Source organism: Drosophila montana, unplaced genomic scaffold (genome assembly GCF_035044405.1).
Source record: "Drosophila montana isolate Dmon_TW-CO22-7 unplaced genomic scaffold, ASM3504440v1 contig_3029_1, whole genome shotgun sequence".
Taxonomy (NCBI): Eukaryota; Metazoa; Arthropoda; class Insecta; order Diptera; family Drosophilidae; genus Drosophila; species Drosophila montana.
The window spans coordinates 53,312-71,311 of NW_026997904.1; the positions used below are offsets into that span (position 1 = coordinate 53,312).

Genomic DNA, 18,000 nt, shown 5'->3' on the forward strand with positions numbered 1-18,000 from the left:
ATTTATAAATGAATGAATAAGCAAGCAATATATAGACAATTCAGGCATTGAGCAGCAGAATTCCAAGTGGCATTCAAACTTTAAAGCCAGGAGGAGCTGCTGCAATGTGCTTCGAGTGTTCATAAAGTGACGCACTTGCTGCACATAATCCCATATTATGCATCCATTGCTGAAGGCGAGTGTGTGTGTGTGTGTGTGTGTGTGTGTGTGGCACACTCATAACTGCGCCCTGTTGTGCGACACAATCGTCCTTCCGCAGGTTGAATGAACCCGTGCGACTGGCTGACCCAGTTTGTGCAGCGCCTGCCGTTGCCAGGCTAACGTGTTCCCATTCACAAGCAGCATCCTTCCACAGCCGCATCCTTGGCGCATTCAATGACAGCTATGAATGAAAAGGAGCTGCTGCTCCGGCTGCTGCTGCACTGCGCATGGCACTGGGTCAATACACTGAATGAAGGTTACGCGAGCAGCAGCTCTGGCGACGTGACGTCATTGCTGACACAGTTATTCCAAAGACTAGTTTTTTATATATTTTTATATTTTTGTACAACTTTAAATTTACTTTTATTTTCGATGCGTAACAAAAAAGCGCAGGCAAAAAATATTGTTGTTGTGCAAAAAGCATTTACAAATTTGATTTAAAACCTTTTAACACACTTGTTTTTTTTGTTTTTCTTGTAAGCGAGCCAGCGACGGCGACGGCAACGACAGCGACTGTAAACCAAAATAAAAATAAAAAGGAACTAAGCTAAAAAAAGAAACTAAGACATTATTTTGCATAGGGACAAGTCGACCGTGTCTCCAGCTGAAGCAGTCTGTAGTTAAAGAGTTGAGTTACATAAAGCAAGCATAAAATTTCTGTTGCATTTGCAGTTGTTGTTGTTGTTGTTCTTTTTGTATATGATATTTTGGCAAACATTTAGAGAATCTCAAAGAGCTTCTTCAGCTCCACCATCAGCGCCCAGTCGGTTTTGATCAAATCATCACGGAAATAGTCCTTGCAGGCGTCGATGCTCTGGCGTGAGATCTGCAAAAATGCAACAATTTATAGATATTGTTAATATAATAAATAAATAATATAAAAAATACAAAGTTTGGTAAGCAAAATAAGAGGCTTCCCACTACAAACAAAGCTGGAAGACAGTTTTAAGACGAACCAGTTCGCACCGAGAATTCCTTTTGGTTCTTTTCTATGAACCGAACTCTAAAATCAAAAGATTTCCCCAAAAGGAAACAAACCTAAATTCGCAACTTACCATGTTTTTTTTTCAAAACTAATTTAGTTCAATCTGGCAAACTTTTGAGCAAGGCTCAGCTACAGGACTGTAGTTTCCAGGTTTCCGGAACTCAAACCCAAGTCAAGAAGTTGCTGCGAATCGAACGAAAGTTGTTCGTGACTATCCACAGTTTATATAAATACGTCCAATCATTCCCTAAACTATAAAACACTTTTGCATTCTCCAATTTTGGTGTTCGCTTCTTGTTTGTTTAAGCTCTTATATAACACATTGACATTGTTCTTTACATCCGGCCGATTAGCCCGCTCGAATGGCAGCCGTTTGTGCGCATTTCTTAGTTTCCATTTCCATTTAATTATAAGTTTTTGCCAGCTGCATATTAATTTGCCCAGGCACAACAATACGTTCAATATATGGAGAGCTGCATACCTAATGCCCGATAAAAGATATACCTATAGACGTATCGGACAATAGGGGCGATGGCTACGCATATTGATGAGCTGGGCAGAAGCTAGGCTCATATTCATCGGGCATATAATATATATTATCGAATTCAAGTTGAGATGCACTTTTGTTATATGCAATTTTCTCTTTCGATTCCAGACAATCGAAAACATTTTAAGATTGTATTTATACATGGATTGGGTGCTATTTCAAGTGAAGTTCACCTTTCTTTTTAATTCAGACAATCGATAACATTATCGATAATTATATTAGGTATGTAAATAAGGCAGAACTTTTTAAGATTGTGCGCAGTTTCAAGTTGAGATGTATCCAACAACGTTTAAATTTAATTTTCGCGTTCTATTTCAGAAAATCGATAACATTATCGATAATTATGTTTTTTATATTTTATTTACAATTGGAACGGGTGCTATTTCAAGTTGAGATGTTTCGAAAATATCAATTTTTATATTTACTTTCGGATAATCGATAACAGTTTCGATATTATGTTATGTATACATATTAATCAGAAGATTTTCAAAATGTATTCATAGCGGGATTGGGCGCTATTTCAAGTTGATAACATTTACTTGTACATAATACTTTTTCTTTTTTTATTTGAAACAATCGATATCATGATCGATAATTGTAATATTCATGTACATAAAACAGTAGTTTTCTTAAATTGATTTATAACCGGATGGGTGCTGTCTCAAGTTGTCTCAATATCAACTTTCATATTTAATTTCATCTATTTTTTTCAGGCAATCGATAACATTATCGATATTATACTATGCAAATTAAGCAGTAGATTTACGGATTTAACTTTTGACCTTTTGCTATAAACCTTAAGACTCTTTAAAAATAGAGACAAAATTTCGACCCAAGCTAAATATTTTTAAAATCGATTCAAATTGGGTTTATTTTTATATTTGACACCGCAGCTATTTCAGCTATTTATAGCTGGCTCTCAAACCTTGTCTAAAAATTAAAAGCCACGCTGGTATTTGTGTATTTGGGTTGCAGTCGGCGAACCGGGTCGCCAAATGCGTCAGAATCTCGGATAAAAAAAAAAGTCAAAGCCGGGCACAATGCAAAAGCTGAACCCGTTGCACGCAACTGGGTCAAGTGAGTACCCAAAACAGCGCGACCAAAAACTGGGTTATTGCTGCGATGACGACGCCGACGCCGTCGACGACGCCGTCGACGACTAGAACGTCAGAAGTCAATGAACGTTGGGGGCAGCAGCAAGTGCATTGCCGTGGAAGGTGAAACGTGACGTCAGCGAGACCCAGCCCCAATTCCAGCTGGGCTGGGCTCTTGGGGTGGCTGGGCAGAAGGCGCCTGCTTTGATCAGGTCAGCCATGACATAATACCCTTTGATAGCACGTAAAGGCATTGAGCGCTAAAAATAGCAAAGCGGCTGTAAATAGATATAAGTGAGCGGAATGGGCACGTACACACACACACACACACACACACACACAGAGAGAGAGACTGTGCCTCGTCCTTGAAAGCGCTTTTGATGTATGTTTGTGTTTTTTTTTGTTTTTGTTTTTACAACATGTTGCGGGCTAAATTTGATTACCCAACTCGGCAGGCAAACAATTTTTTACGACAAATTAATTGAATCAAACTCGCTGCAAAGTGGAGCTCAATGAGCAATTACCCAACGACTCTTAAGGCCCCAAACCCAGTTCCAGCCCCCTCCTCAATATGCTGACAGCCAACGCTGCTGACGTCATTGATGCCGCCGCATTGATAAGCGCCACTAAAATAGCGCGAAAATTAAGTTCATTATCGATTTGAAAAGTTCACAGTCCCCATCTTCCCCCCCCCCCTCCCCTCCCCGTAGCTAACACAGCACAACACACACCCAGTGTCCTTCGCTTGACGTCAGCTTCATAGTTGTTATACCCTGTATCTATTGAATATGGACATACTCGTTATGTGCTGTTGTCTTCAACAGGCAGAAGGAGATATATATTCGATTTATATAGACCATAAGTATCAATGCCAGAAACAAATTTAATAATATCGATAAGTATCGATTTTGAAACATAACTGTAACATGATATAATATCGATTAATATAGATTGTAAAACATAACTGTAACATGACAATGTCGATAAATATCAATTTTAAAACATAACTATAACAACACTTACTATCGATAAATATCGATTATAAAACATAGTTGTGACATAACATAGTATCAATAAATATCGACTTTGAATATAACTGTAACATGACATTACATCGATAATTATCGACTTTAAAACATAACTGCAACATAATCTAATATCGATAAGTATCGATTTCGTAACATTACTTTAATAAACCCATGTTTTGAGAAAGAGCCTTGGTATTTATTCACATTTGGGTGCCATATTAAAGCTACAAAAATGTTAAACAGATCGGACAATGAATGTTGTATGGCAAAGGAAACAAGTAGAGTAATAGAATGTTCGACTCATGACGTTAGCTGGGCACAGGGTATCAGCTAGTCGAGCACACCCGACTAGTTCAATTTTGTTTTTTTTTCCTTTTCGGTAATTAATTAAATAATGTTGCTAGCCATTTGCCGGAGCGGAAGTTGCAAAGACCTTTTAATGCCATTTATATGGCACATAACAAGCCCCTCCCCTGCCCCCTTCCGAACGGAGCTTCCCCTCGCGCTTTAAACGACTTGGCCATGTAATTTGATAAGCCAAGTTGGCAATGGAAATGCGAATGCGAATGCGAATGGCGCACTGCCAAAGTTTAAGTGCTCCCAGCGCTGAGTGGTAGCGCACAAGGGAGCTGATAGTAAAAAGGGGCAGGGGATTTGCACCTGGTGCCAAGTACAGGTGCTGGGTACAGGTGCCGGGTACAATAGCAACAGCTCCGATTGGCAAGTCTCTATCTAGCAATTGCCTGTTTTAGATGGGCCAATTGATGGGTTCGGTGTAAAAACCCACTAATAAAAGTAAGGTTGTAATTCGGGTGCAATTGGAGATAAACACATCGTTTACAGCCCATAGGAACTATCGCGTGGTATATTAAATTCTTGTCAGTACAACTATTTTTGGTTTTTCAATTAACCTTAATCAATGTCAACAATTACCAGCTTTGATATTAGAACAGAGCACTATATCAAAAAGATCCAATAGAACTGTTTGAAAACGGAGTTCTATGGAACTATATCGTTAATCAGCTTAGAGTCTGACGGGATATTTCATCTTTCATTTTATCCTTATTTTATCTTATCCCACAATCCGCTTAAATCGATTATATAGCTATTCAGCTCCATTTTTGCAAGTTTAAATATATATCTACCCAATAAGAAATCAAGAATCTCTATATATAAAACTGTTTGTCCTGACTGACTGACTGATCTGGTGATCTACGCACAGCCCAAACCCTAAGAACTAAGAAAATGAAAAATGCAATTTTCTCTGTAGTTACCTTATGTGCACGGTTTGTTTTGTATACATGCAAACATGTATGCATGCGTACATATATGGATACATGTCCGTATACCTACATATATGCACACATACATTTATACATATGAACATGCATAAATATGTACATACATACATATGTACATACATACATATGTACATTCATACATACTTATATATATACATACATACATACAAACATATATGTACATACATACATACAAACATATGTACATACATACATCTATATGTACATACATACATATGTACTTACATACATATGTACATACATTCATACATATGTACATACATACGTTCATATATATTTACATCATTCATACATGCGTTCATACATAAAAATAAAAAATACCAAAACAAAAAAACACTACACTACTAGCTTAGCGTGAAAACTGCAGAGCCTACTTGAATTCTTGAGAATCGAGGAGTAGAGCTCCTGGTAGAAATTCGGTATTTTAAATTTGCAGCACAGCGACAAATAAGCTTGGTCCATTTTTGGTATTTAAAAACAACAATGCATGCATACATATTCATAAATGAATGCATACACTAACACACACACGCTCACACACACACACACACATGCATACTCACATACACATACAAACACCTAGTTTTAAATATATATGCAATTTATGCATAATCGATAAGTGATATTTCTAGAACTTACCTTGCTCACGAGCATATCGTCCGCCTCGAAATGTCGTCCAAACATTTTTGGTGATTCGCCGGGAATTGGTTCTATTTTGATGCAAATCTCTTGACCTTTCCGTGCAAATTCGATTTGCTTGTGATTCGATTCGATAGAGGTGACTATGCCAATGTCCACAAACTGCAAATGGACAGAAATAGAGTTTCATTCAGTGTGGCTTAGTGGGGCTTATGACTAATGGAAAAACACCAGCATTTGTTGGCACACTTATGGGATTCGCAGCGCAACAGATAGCACAACAAATAATTGCACGCTAAGCCCAGAGTTTCAAAGAAAAAAAACAGAGTCCAAATGGTAACAAAAAAAAAAACAAGCATGAGCGGGTGCAAACGACTGCAGAATACAAGTTCAACCGCCAGATATATGTATATATAGATATAGATATAGATATAGAGAAAGATATAGATAGAGATAGGGATAGAGATATAGATATAGAGAAAGATATAGATAGAGATAGGGATAGAGATATAGATAGCGATAAAGATAGAGAGAGATATAGAGACATAGATAGAAATAGAGATATAAAAATATAGAGATATAGAACATATAACATAGAATTTAGAATATAGAATATAGAATATGGAATATAGAATATAGAATATAGAATATAGAATACAGAATATAAAATATAGAATATAGAATATGGAATATAGAATATAGAATATGGAATATAGAATATATAATATGGAATATAGAATATAGAATTTAGAATATAGAATATAGATTATAGAATATAGAATATAGAATATAGAATATGGAATATACATAGAATATGGAATATAGCATATAGAATATAGAATATATAATATATACGAATATAAACGCACTCCAAGCTGTAAGACGCTTGCTTGAAAAGGGCCGATCAAAATGCAGTTTATGCTGACAGCTGGATAAACGAATGGACATGGCGCAAAGCCAATATGCTCAGCTCGCATTTGTGAGCGGGTATTAAAACTGAAACGACTTGAGTCTTATCAACACATCTGGCGCAAGCCTTTTGTGCGGCGTCGGCCATTTCCTTAATACTGCCACGACGAGCAGCAGCAGCACGACTGATAAACGAGCTTGTGGGTGTTTTGGCTAAATGGGTGTTTACAGTGGGTTAGATAACGCCCCCGGGGCAACCAAGTACGCGTCGCGTCGCGTCGAGTCGCCCATCGCCACTCGCCAGTCTCTATCGCTGGGCAAAGTCATTGAACCAAATTGTAATATGTTTGTTGTCGTAACTCGTTTGCACTCAGCGACAACAACAACAGCGACAACAGCAACAGCAACAACAACAAATTAAACACAGGAAACTGTTGCCAACCCAACGCTGGCATCGACTGCGCTGCCAGCGTCAACGTTTCCTGTGGGCGCCCCAATGGCGGCCACGTCGCCCGTCGCTTCGTTCGTATTTCATTCAAACCAAATAAATTATTGAAATTTTTTTTTTCCTCTTTTTTGGCTTGTTGCTATCGGTGCAAATAGCTACAACACATTTACATACATAGGGAGACACTCACACACGCACACGCACACACACACACACACACACACGCAGATACACGCACGCACACATAGAGCGCGGAGGGGCGCATTTGTCACCATTTCCTGTCGTTGATTACTCATACGCTCCGTTTTCGGTTCTAGTCCGCTTGTCGAATTTTCATTAAATGTGTTAATTTATTTCCATTTCCACACAATTTTTCTTTTAACATTTGGCCCTGTTGCATGCTTTTGCCAGTGTTGCCACACCAGAAGCGCATAAATATGACAAGAGGCTGGCAGATGCTTGAAATGTTATCGATATCGATTACATATCGATATTGATTAAGCGAAGCAAATAAATCAAAATCGATGTGGAATTTGAGCTCTAGTTTAAATTTCCAGCACATTGACCAACTTATTGAGTAGACTCTTCTTTATAAGCACTTAAGCTAGAATACTAGACTTATTTATGCCAAAAATATTATTTTAAGTCAAAAACATTCTTTGGCTTTTCCTAAACTACCTAACTTTGTATAATGAGAACTTTATCTCTTTGTGAAGATTCTAAAGAACTATGTTATATGATTTTTAAAGAACTTGGATCTCAACTAGACAAATGAAACGTATACCAAAGATATTATTTTATTAAAACATTTAGTTTTCCTATACTGGGCTTTTGAAAAACTAGAGCACAATTGTATTACGGCATATACATATGTATATTACATTTCTAAAGCAATTTCGTTTAGTGGGAATCTGAAAGTGGGTCATAATTACATATAAGTGTATCTGAACACTAAACCAAAAAATGCATTTCGAATCAAAATATGATTGGTAATGACAAAAGAGCAACTCAATCATGCAATGCGCAGCTCGTGCCGAACCGAATGAGTGTGTGTGTTGGTGTGTGTTGCTGTGTATGTGTGTGTGTGTGTGTGTATCAACGTTTATCTAAAAATATGATTTATATATATATATGTATTTTTTTTTTGTACAGACCGGATGTCGTCTATTTTCAAACAAGAACAACAACAAACACGAGACGCTGCCAGCTTGTTTGTACAAAATCAACATTTATTGTACAATTTATGAGAGATACTAGAACTTTTTGATACAGCCCATGGATCGTTTCGCAAATTGTGCGTACTTGTTGCTGTTGTTGTTGTTGTAATTAACTTAACTCTCGCAATTAATTTCACTCTCTCTCCCGCTCTCTTTCTCTGTGCCTTTCTCTGCGGTTTGCTTTCTTTATCATGTCATGGTCTGCTTTTGTCTTTGAAGCTTAAACTGCAGTTGTCAGCAGGAAACACTAAATTAGCTGCCGGCTGAGAGAATTACGGCATTTCGACACAAAAATACACACACACACACAAAAGCAGAGTCTGTGTATGTGTGTGTATCTGTGTGTGTTTGTCATGCACAGACAAATCAGAGTGCCAAAATTTGCGACATCCGTCACAGCAAACCTCCGAGCGAGCAGGACAGAGATAAACAGAGATATTCAGATAGAGATAGAGAAAGAGAGAGAGCGAGATAGAGACAGAGAGGGAGATATAGAGAGTGAATGTGTCAAAGAAAAAAGATACAACATCTGTTGAATGCGCTTGGCTTTAGCTTTAATCACAGCGCTGACAACTTTGGCAACGTCAGAATTCTCACCCAGCTGCGCAGCTGCAAAAATCCACAACAACAATAAAAAGTTCACTTCTTCAATTCTGAAGTTCTTCAAATATTTAATCTTTTTGGCTGCAGAACTTTGGACTTTTACGATTAACAGTTTCTATGCATTTTTAATGAATTTGTGGCCCAAACAACAAAGCAGCCCGTGGCATACGATTTGGACGTGGAGCTATACTTGACATTTATTCAAGGTTTTGTTAAGGTTCCCTACAATGAAAGTACAGCTTGTGATAGAAAATCTATCGATAGTTTCAACCAATGAGAGACTCGATAGATAGATTAGATGCTGGAGAGCCACAAGTTCAGCTTATAATAGAAAATCCATCGATAGTTTAAACAAATGAGAGACTCAATGTTTTTTATATGTTGGATAATTTAACTGATTAATTTGAAGTTGGTTTGTCTGCATTGTCACAAAGTAAAGTTCAGCTTGTGATGGAAAATCTATCGATAGTTTTAAACAATGATAAATTCGATATGTCTTATATTGAAGAGCCACAAGTCAAAGTTAAACTTGTGTTAGAAAATATATCGAATGTTTCAACTAACGATAGATTCGATAGTTCTTATAACTAGGGGAAATTTACTAATTAAACAGAAATCACAAAGTTTATTTTCTGATCTATCGATAGCTTAAAACAATAATAGATTCGATATTCTTTGTTGGTTGGCCATAAATTTAAGTTAATCTTCTGACTGAAAATCTTTAGAAAGTCAAAGTCAACCAATGATTTATTCAACCTTCTATTGATCTATGGTCTTCTATGTTAGAGGACCAAATTAAAGTTTGACGATAGATTCGATAGTTCTTTTAAATTGGTTAGTTCGGCTTATGCTAGAAAATCTATCGATAGTTTAAACTAAGATTCGATAGTTCTTGGGCCACAAATTTAAGTCTAGCTTGTGCTACAAAATCTATCGATATTTTTAACCAACAATTCGACAGTCCGTATTGATTTAATAAATATTCAGCTTGTGATAAAAACTTAACGATAAACTCAACCAAACGATTCAATCAGTCGATAGTTCTGTCAACTAAAGTTTATTTGCTGTACTTAAAAGAAATTCTCGTTCTCGAATATGCACAAAGTGTTGGCATTTCATCAGTTGATCAGTTAAATTCAAGTGCCTGCCACATATGCCCACATGCCTGCCGCTCAATGCTGGACTGACAAGAGATGAGAATAATGCAACTGTTGCAGCAGCAGGCCAAGAGCAGCTGCTGTTGCAGAGCGCATCTGCAACGCCTCGGCAATACGCCCCTGAGGGCTGTCAACAGCAGCAGCAGCAGCAGCAGCAGCAGCAACAACACCTTTCGAGCGGACAGCCAGCAGCAGCGGCACGTTCCCAGCAATCAGGCATAAGTCTAGTCATGCTCATTAGCATCCGCTGTGAATGCAGCGACGCCCACATATTGACTACATAAACAACAACAACAACAACAAATACAACAAGAGCAAGAGCATTAAAAGCTCGTAGGTGGCAGGGCACAAAAGTCTTTCACTCGCTCACAGGAAGTCTGTGGGCTTCAGATTGAAGTATCAACTCAGGTGGGTGCTGCAAAGTGCCAGCCAGCCAACCAGCCAACCAGCCAACAGTGTCAACAGTGGCCAAGATCAGCGCGGCCACAAAAACAACTCATGATTTTAGAGATTGTTCCATTGATAAGGTATACGGCCCATTCAAGTCTGTTGTTTTCTTTTTTGTTCTTTTGTCAAATCGGAAACACTTAAAGATACAGATTTATCAGTCATCAATCAATACGCAAACCAAGTGCAAAACAATCTTGAATGAAAGGCTATAAACTAATTAGAACAACGGGAAAGCAACTTATTCTGATAAGCGGCAACTGCATAGAACCGATAAGAATCAAGCCGAAAAACCCCATTGGCCATCTGGCTGACCGACAAAATGGACTGATTGACCATGATAGCAAGTGAATAAGCAGAAAATTATTATTTATTTTTTTTCAAGGTTAACAGCGGTTAGTTCAATGCCACGCTGCATTCGGTAGTGCTTAGTAGTCCAAGGTTTTGCGACCCCCCTCCCAAGTAACCTTCTATAATAGGTGCTGCTCGGAATTTCGGGGGATTTCTTTCATCAGCAAATATGTTGCTTGATTTCGCTTTATTTGAAGTTTAGAAGAAATTGAGATGATTGAAAGAATAAGGTATACGCTTTCTCTCATTTAGGTAATCCGATTTTAATGTTTGGCCCTTTACCATTCCTGACATAGATCTCATCTGATATATGGTTATACACCACTACAGACTGACTGACTGACTGACTGACTGACAGACTGACTGACTGACTGACTGACTGACTGACTGAATGAAAGACTCACTCAATCACAGAATGACTGACTGAATGAATGACTGACTGATTGAGTGACTGACTGAATGACGGACTTAATGACTGACTGACTGTGTAAACGGCTGACTGACTGAATGACAGACTGACTCACTGATTGAATGAATGACTGAGTGAATGACAGACTGACTGACTGACATTTTTACAGATGAAGCTGCACGCTTCGACGGTGTTTTGTGTGTGGAAAAATCGCTAAAAATGTTCGTATGAAACATTTTTGTTTACCATCCGTTCGGCTTTAAAATTATTTTGAGAGATCCTTTTAAATATATAGTATAAATATATAACTTTGTGTTTGCCCTTGCATAGCTTGCCGGACAGACTATAAAAATGTCCTCCTGGAAATCACTGGCCGATTTCCCCTCCCTCTCTTCTTAATATTCTATATTCTAGGAACTATTTATGGGAGGAAAAGTGAACTTTTGTTTGCAAAACTTTTTAGTTTTTCAAGCAATAACGAGCTAACTCTATGGCCATAATAGAAACAATAACTTTATTTATTAATAGATATCGTAGGTAGTGCAGTTGTGTCTACCTCTATCTGAATACTTTTAGCATTTATCTATATGTATTACAAGTCTACAAGTATCTCTTGTATCTGTTGAGAGCATGTGTTTGATATGACGCTTAGTTCTTGACTAATTGGCCACATGACGAGCCAAGCGACCGAGCTAGACAAACTGTCAGCCCTTTTTGGTTTATTGTTCTACTTTAAGAATTGCTCGTGGGCGGCAGCAACGTTGACGTCGACGTCGACGCTGACGTCGCTGTCTGCTGTACATTTCGTTCTGGCCAAAAGCGTATGGCATGCAGAATGCCAGACCAGGCCAGGGCAGGCCAGGCCAGGCCAGGCCAGACCCGACCCGACCAACAGTCCGTGCCGCCCCACATCATCTTTCGTTGCGATTAACAAACGTCAATTAAGTATATTTATTTTGGCAGCGCGTGTAACCAAAAAAAAAAACACAGAAAAAAGATACACACACATACAGAGAAATGCTCCAACGAATAGGTATTTATGCGATTTTCCGACTTTTGTGCAAATTCAGCATATCCGGCCAAGAAACTGAAATGCGACGATGTTGAAGGCGACCGACTGACCGACAGACCGAGCGACCGGGCGACGGCGACGTCAATTCCAAGCCACAAAAAAGTGTATATGGCGGGTAATTTGCTAATTACGCTAATTTCTTTTGTTGCTGCTATTCATTTTCATAGTAAAATTTATATACATATATATATATATATAGATGTATATATTTATATATAAAAGGCAGATATATATGTGGATACACATACAGCTGCACGGAGACACAAGGCGAGGCAGACGGAGCGCAAAAAAAGCGCGTATCTAAGCGGATTTTATTATCTTATCGCTAGCCAGAACGACTTTTAGTGTGTGTGTGCGTATGTGTGTGTGGTGTATGTTGTGTGTGTTTTTTATGACTGTGCAAACTACACTCGAAACATGAAGCGCTCTAGGCGGTCGCCTAGCCAAACAACAGGAAATAAGCATTTTTATGAATGAAACGTTGGCGAGCGAGCAAAACACACCAATAGATACAAATACAGATACAGATACATAGATGCACAGATACAGATGCAGATACAAATACAGCTCCACTTACAGTTACGTGCAAAATGTTTAGCTTAAGTGAAAAATGCCAAAAAAGAAATTGGTTCATTTTGATTTTTGGGCATTAGAGTGAGATATAGATATAGATGGAGATATAGATATAGATATAGATATAGATATAGATATAGATATAGATATAGATATAGATATAGATATAGATATAGATATAGATATAGATATAGATATAGATATAGATATAGATATAGATATAGATATAGATATAGATATAGATATAGATATAGATATAGATATAGATATAGATATAGATATAGATATAGATATAGATATAGATATAGATATAGATATAGATATAGATATAGATATAGATATAGATATAGATATAGATATAGATATAGATATAGATATAGATATAGATATAGATATAGATATAGATATAGATATAGATATAGATATAGATATAGATATAAATATAGATATAGATAAAGATAAAGATAAAGATAAAGATATAGATATAGATATAGATATAGATATAGATATAGATATAGATATAGATATAGATATAGATATAGATATAGATATAGATATAGATATAGATATAGATATAGATATAGTTATAGATATAGATATAGATATAGATATAGATATAGATATAGATATAGATATAGATATAGATATAGATATAGATATAGATATAGATATAGATATAGATATAGATATAGATATAGATATAGATATAGATAAAAATAAAGATTTAGATATAGATATAGATATAGATATAGATATAGATAAAACTCGTTTTTATGGTTTCTATTAACTTAGTTTTCATTCATGGTTTGCTTTAGCAATAATAAAGGCTATTGCTGTTGGTTTTATGGTCTGTTTGCTCCACTTTACATTATGCGCTTTATTATTTTATATACATAGATACAGTTTTCAGATACGTATCTTTGTTTTTCTTTTTTGCTGTTATTGAATGCGCCCACACACTAATTTGAACCTAAACAAGTGCCCGACTAGAAATGCCCTGAAACCAGCGGAAAGCAATAGACTTTCCCTTGGAAATGAGTTTTTTTAACTTTTGGGGAAATGGGGCTAGGTTAATCAACAATGAAATAATTATTAAGTGTATTTACTTAAAGAAAATCCACAAACCAAGTTTGATGTATCTAGCACTTATGACTTATGAGTTATGCTTTAAAAAACTATATCTCAAAATCGATATTCATCGATATTATGGAAGTGGAAGTTGATATTGAAGAAATTATTGGCTCATTTTGCGTCTAGAATAGAGTATTGCAAGTATCTAACTTAAGATGCACTCAGCTCTTCGTTCAATCAAGAATATATACCATATACCATATACTTCCTACGGCCTGTTACATACATCTCCACCAAGGCATTATACCCCTTATGCCCAATCTAAAGGGGTTCATTCTCATAGATTCTTTGGTGAACAGCATAATTTACTGCTGCTGCTTTTTACTCAAAGACTCGCTGCGAGTCTTGTTCATTCATGAAATTTTACTTTTACTTCCGGCTAAGCAAGCGGCACACCTGCCCCTGCCTGCCTTTGGGCTCGCACACAAGGGTTTCAGCTACTTCCGCTGCTGCCGCTGCCTTTGTTTCATTCACTTCCGAGTTGAGGCCACGCCCTAAGACACACACACACACACAAACGCACACACTCTCAAGTGCGAGTACCTCCTTTTCGGTATCTTTTATTCGTTCTACGTGCGGAAGCATTCATATCTGATCTGCCGCATCCGTTCTATAGCAGGCGCTGCTGCTGCGGCTGCTGCATCAAATTGCAACCCGCATCTGCTTCTGCTGCTGCTGCTGCCTTTGACTGCAATCTGCTTCCGCAGCGCCTCAGCTGGAACTTATTTTCCATTTAATTACTTGTTCCGACTCTTAACGCTGTTTCTAGCGCTTTATAGTTGTTCGTTGTTGTTGTCACTTCCATTGTTGTCGTAATGCTCAAAGTACTTCTTTGTCGCACACGTATCGCATTTGTTTCGTATACTTCGCAGTACCCCAAGCCAAGATATGACGCAGTTGGCCATTGATAAAGTCGCTGGTTGGTCGCCTTGCGATACCCTTACATAAACAATTGTTTATAATAGAAAGCTTATGTGCTCAGCTAATAAATATAAAGTATTTAAAGTTGCCTGAAGACCCGCCTGTCTGATAATAATGCATTGGGCTCTTACTATAAATCATTCAAAGGAACTAGACACTTTTATAAAGAAATCCACAATTGGCACGATTTCGATTTCGCAGTCAAAATTTAATACTCTCTATAATTGAATTCTAGTTCGTGATGAAATTCTATATACAAATACAAACATTTCTTTCAGCAAATAGAAATAGGTAATCGAATTGAATTGTGCATCGCAACGACTTCGCGTTGCCCTACAATTTGCCAAAGGCGACAAACGGAAGTTGTACGTCCATTTAGGCTTAACAATTGAAAATCTTTGCTCGCAATGCGACGGCACATGCGTTAAGCACTACGATATCCGCTATAAAGGGGCGACTTATTTTTTACAGTCCATAAATTAAACGCGATCAGCTGCGAGCGAGGGCAAAGGGATAACGGCTACTACACAAAAAGTAATCAGCCCACCAAGATCCCGAGGCATTTAATTAACACAAAACTGAAAACAGAAAGACAGAAAAAACAAAAAACAAAACCAGCAGCAGCAGCATGTTGAATAAGCTTTCATTTCCGGCGCAGCAAACACTTGTGTATATCAGCGCCGACTCGCGGCATGAATGAAATTATTAAAGATATCGATCGCTGGTTCGATCTACCACCAGAAAAACAACTGGAGAAAAACGAGTAGCCAGTGTGGTAGCCCGGACAGGAGCCCGCTCGCCCGCTCGACGGGTAACAGCCATCAGCGGCAGCAGCAAAGAGTTGCACAAAATTAAAGGCAAACAATATAAAATACCTGACTAGAGCATACCCTGTACCTAGGTAGACCTACAATTACCCAAGCACTCATAATAGTTTTTAAAATAACAGCTGGCATAAATTAATGACTTATTGACATTTTTAAATTTTTTTCAAGTTCATCGAGCAAGCGACAAGAAAGTTGCTGGTTCAAATTCACGACTCTTCTGTAGCTGCATCTTCTTAGCTGCATTACAGAACCAACAAGAAAGTGGCTGGTTGCAATCGAAGACCATTTCGTATTACATAAGCACAAAAGAGGTTGCTGGTTCAAATCCACAACTGTTTTGTATTGTCTTAGCTACATTACAGAAACGACAAGAAAGTCGCTGGTTCAAATGCACGACTATTCTGTATTACCTTAGCGGATTTTTATTATTACAATTCACATTTATCTTTAGCATACCCTTCTAAAGCTTTTTCAAGAGGGTATGCTAAATGTAAAACTATCTCTAGCGATATATATATATATAAAGATATCTGCATAAGTAGATCAATAAATCTGCAACACGTTTGAATTTACACAACTGAGTTTCGCTTTCTTCGTGCTTTTGGCCTGTTGCGCTTTAATAAACGTGGCTAAGAAGCGAACCAGACTATTAAACTTTTTAATACAGACAGCTAGGCACAGAGTGTGTGTATATGCATAGTCACACGCACACATACACACACACACACACCATATGTCGAGTGTTTGTCGGATTTGGCGCTGAGCAACGCCTCCAACTTCCGTTCGCCGTTTGGTTTGGCCTTTAAATGCAGGCAGGCAAAGAAAATGAGAAAAACAAGCAAGAATGCTTAAGCGGGGTGTACTCGACTAGCAAATACACTGTATTCGGGTTTTATGTAAACTATGACTTATCAAATTAAACGATTTGATATAGATAATCAATTATTTAGCTCGGCTTCTAATTGTCTTTGAGATCAGCCCGTTTGTTAATGTTCATTAAAAATATATTTAAGGTAAGAAACGATTTTTTTTTTTTAAAATTGTTTATCCTTTTTAATCAAGGCTGCAAATTGAATTTAAACCAGTTCGTAGTGTGAATCCCAATTCATTTTTTACTATTAACCAAAACCTTCATAAAATTCAAAAACCACCAAACTGAAATCGGAACTAAGCCTATTTTTTTCAAAAATTCTTGGGTTTAGAATGAGAACATAATCAAAGGGAGGCCCAGCTACAAAGCATAAATAGCCTAGGCCTCAACTTTTAAAATTATCCAACCATATTTGACAGTTGCCAATTTTGGCTAGATATCAAATATAGCGCGCCTTTTGCATATGAAAATATTTACGACTTGCAATATTTTCAGTAGACAAGCGCGCAGTTATAATTTATAAAAACTGAACTGGTTCACAGAAATGTAAGCAAAAACTCAAAGTTTGAACCAGAAGCTAGAACCTCAACTCAGGCGAAACGTGAACCTTGCCTTGGGTTTAGTTCTCTGCAGAAATCAAAGCAAAGTGTAATCAATATGCAATTGATGCAACCCTTAGTTCAAGCGAAGAACCTTTAAATTATGCACGAGATTTACCCTCATTAGCCCCAAGGAACTGTTGTCCGGCTCAAATTACGCTGCACACTTTGACACTCGGCTGTCGCATTGTGAGCCTCAATTGACCCGAGGTTAAGGGTTGCAGCACGCACAGGCAGCTGACCAAACGATCGAAACAATCAATAAAAAAATAAATAACCAAAACGGGAACTGGAAGTGGTTTCTGGGCTGGTGTAAATGCCGCTTGGGAACGGAAGTTTTGGTGGAAACAATTACGCGGCGCTCAAAAACAAAGGGCCCACAACGTCTCCAGGCAAGGCAAGGCGAGGCGAGGCGAGGCTGAGCCACTTTGCCATTACAGATTTAATTAGATAATTAATAAAGGCAATCAATGGCAGGGCCAAGGCCTGCTCTCTGGCCATCTGGCAGCCAGTTGGGCAGGCAAAACACCAAACGGCTGACACGCACGCGCAAAAGCCAGCTCCAGAGGCGGCAGCAGCAGCAGCCGTTCCAAAGGAAGTTGTTGGACCCCTGCTTCAAGTCCAACAGCAAAGTTGGCGGAAATCGCGA

General features: G+C 37.9%; 1 protein-coding gene across 1 annotated transcript in view; it reads right to left on the minus strand.

Annotated features, from left to right (window-relative positions):
• Positions 1 to 769: 769 nt before the first annotated feature.
• The window catches only part of eIF5B (eukaryotic translation initiation factor 5B), a 39,400-nt gene continuing 22,169 nt past the window's right edge, over positions 770 to 18,000 (minus strand). Inside the window, exons 8-9 of the mRNA XM_064685197.1 lie at positions 5,817 to 5,978; positions 770 to 1,027 (exon numbers count right to left, since the gene is read on the minus strand). Coding sequence (XP_064541267.1) covers positions 920 to 1,027; positions 5,817 to 5,978 — 270 coding nt within the window. The 3' untranslated portion in view covers positions 770 to 919. The remainder of the gene's footprint in view (positions 1,028 to 5,816; positions 5,979 to 18,000) is intronic.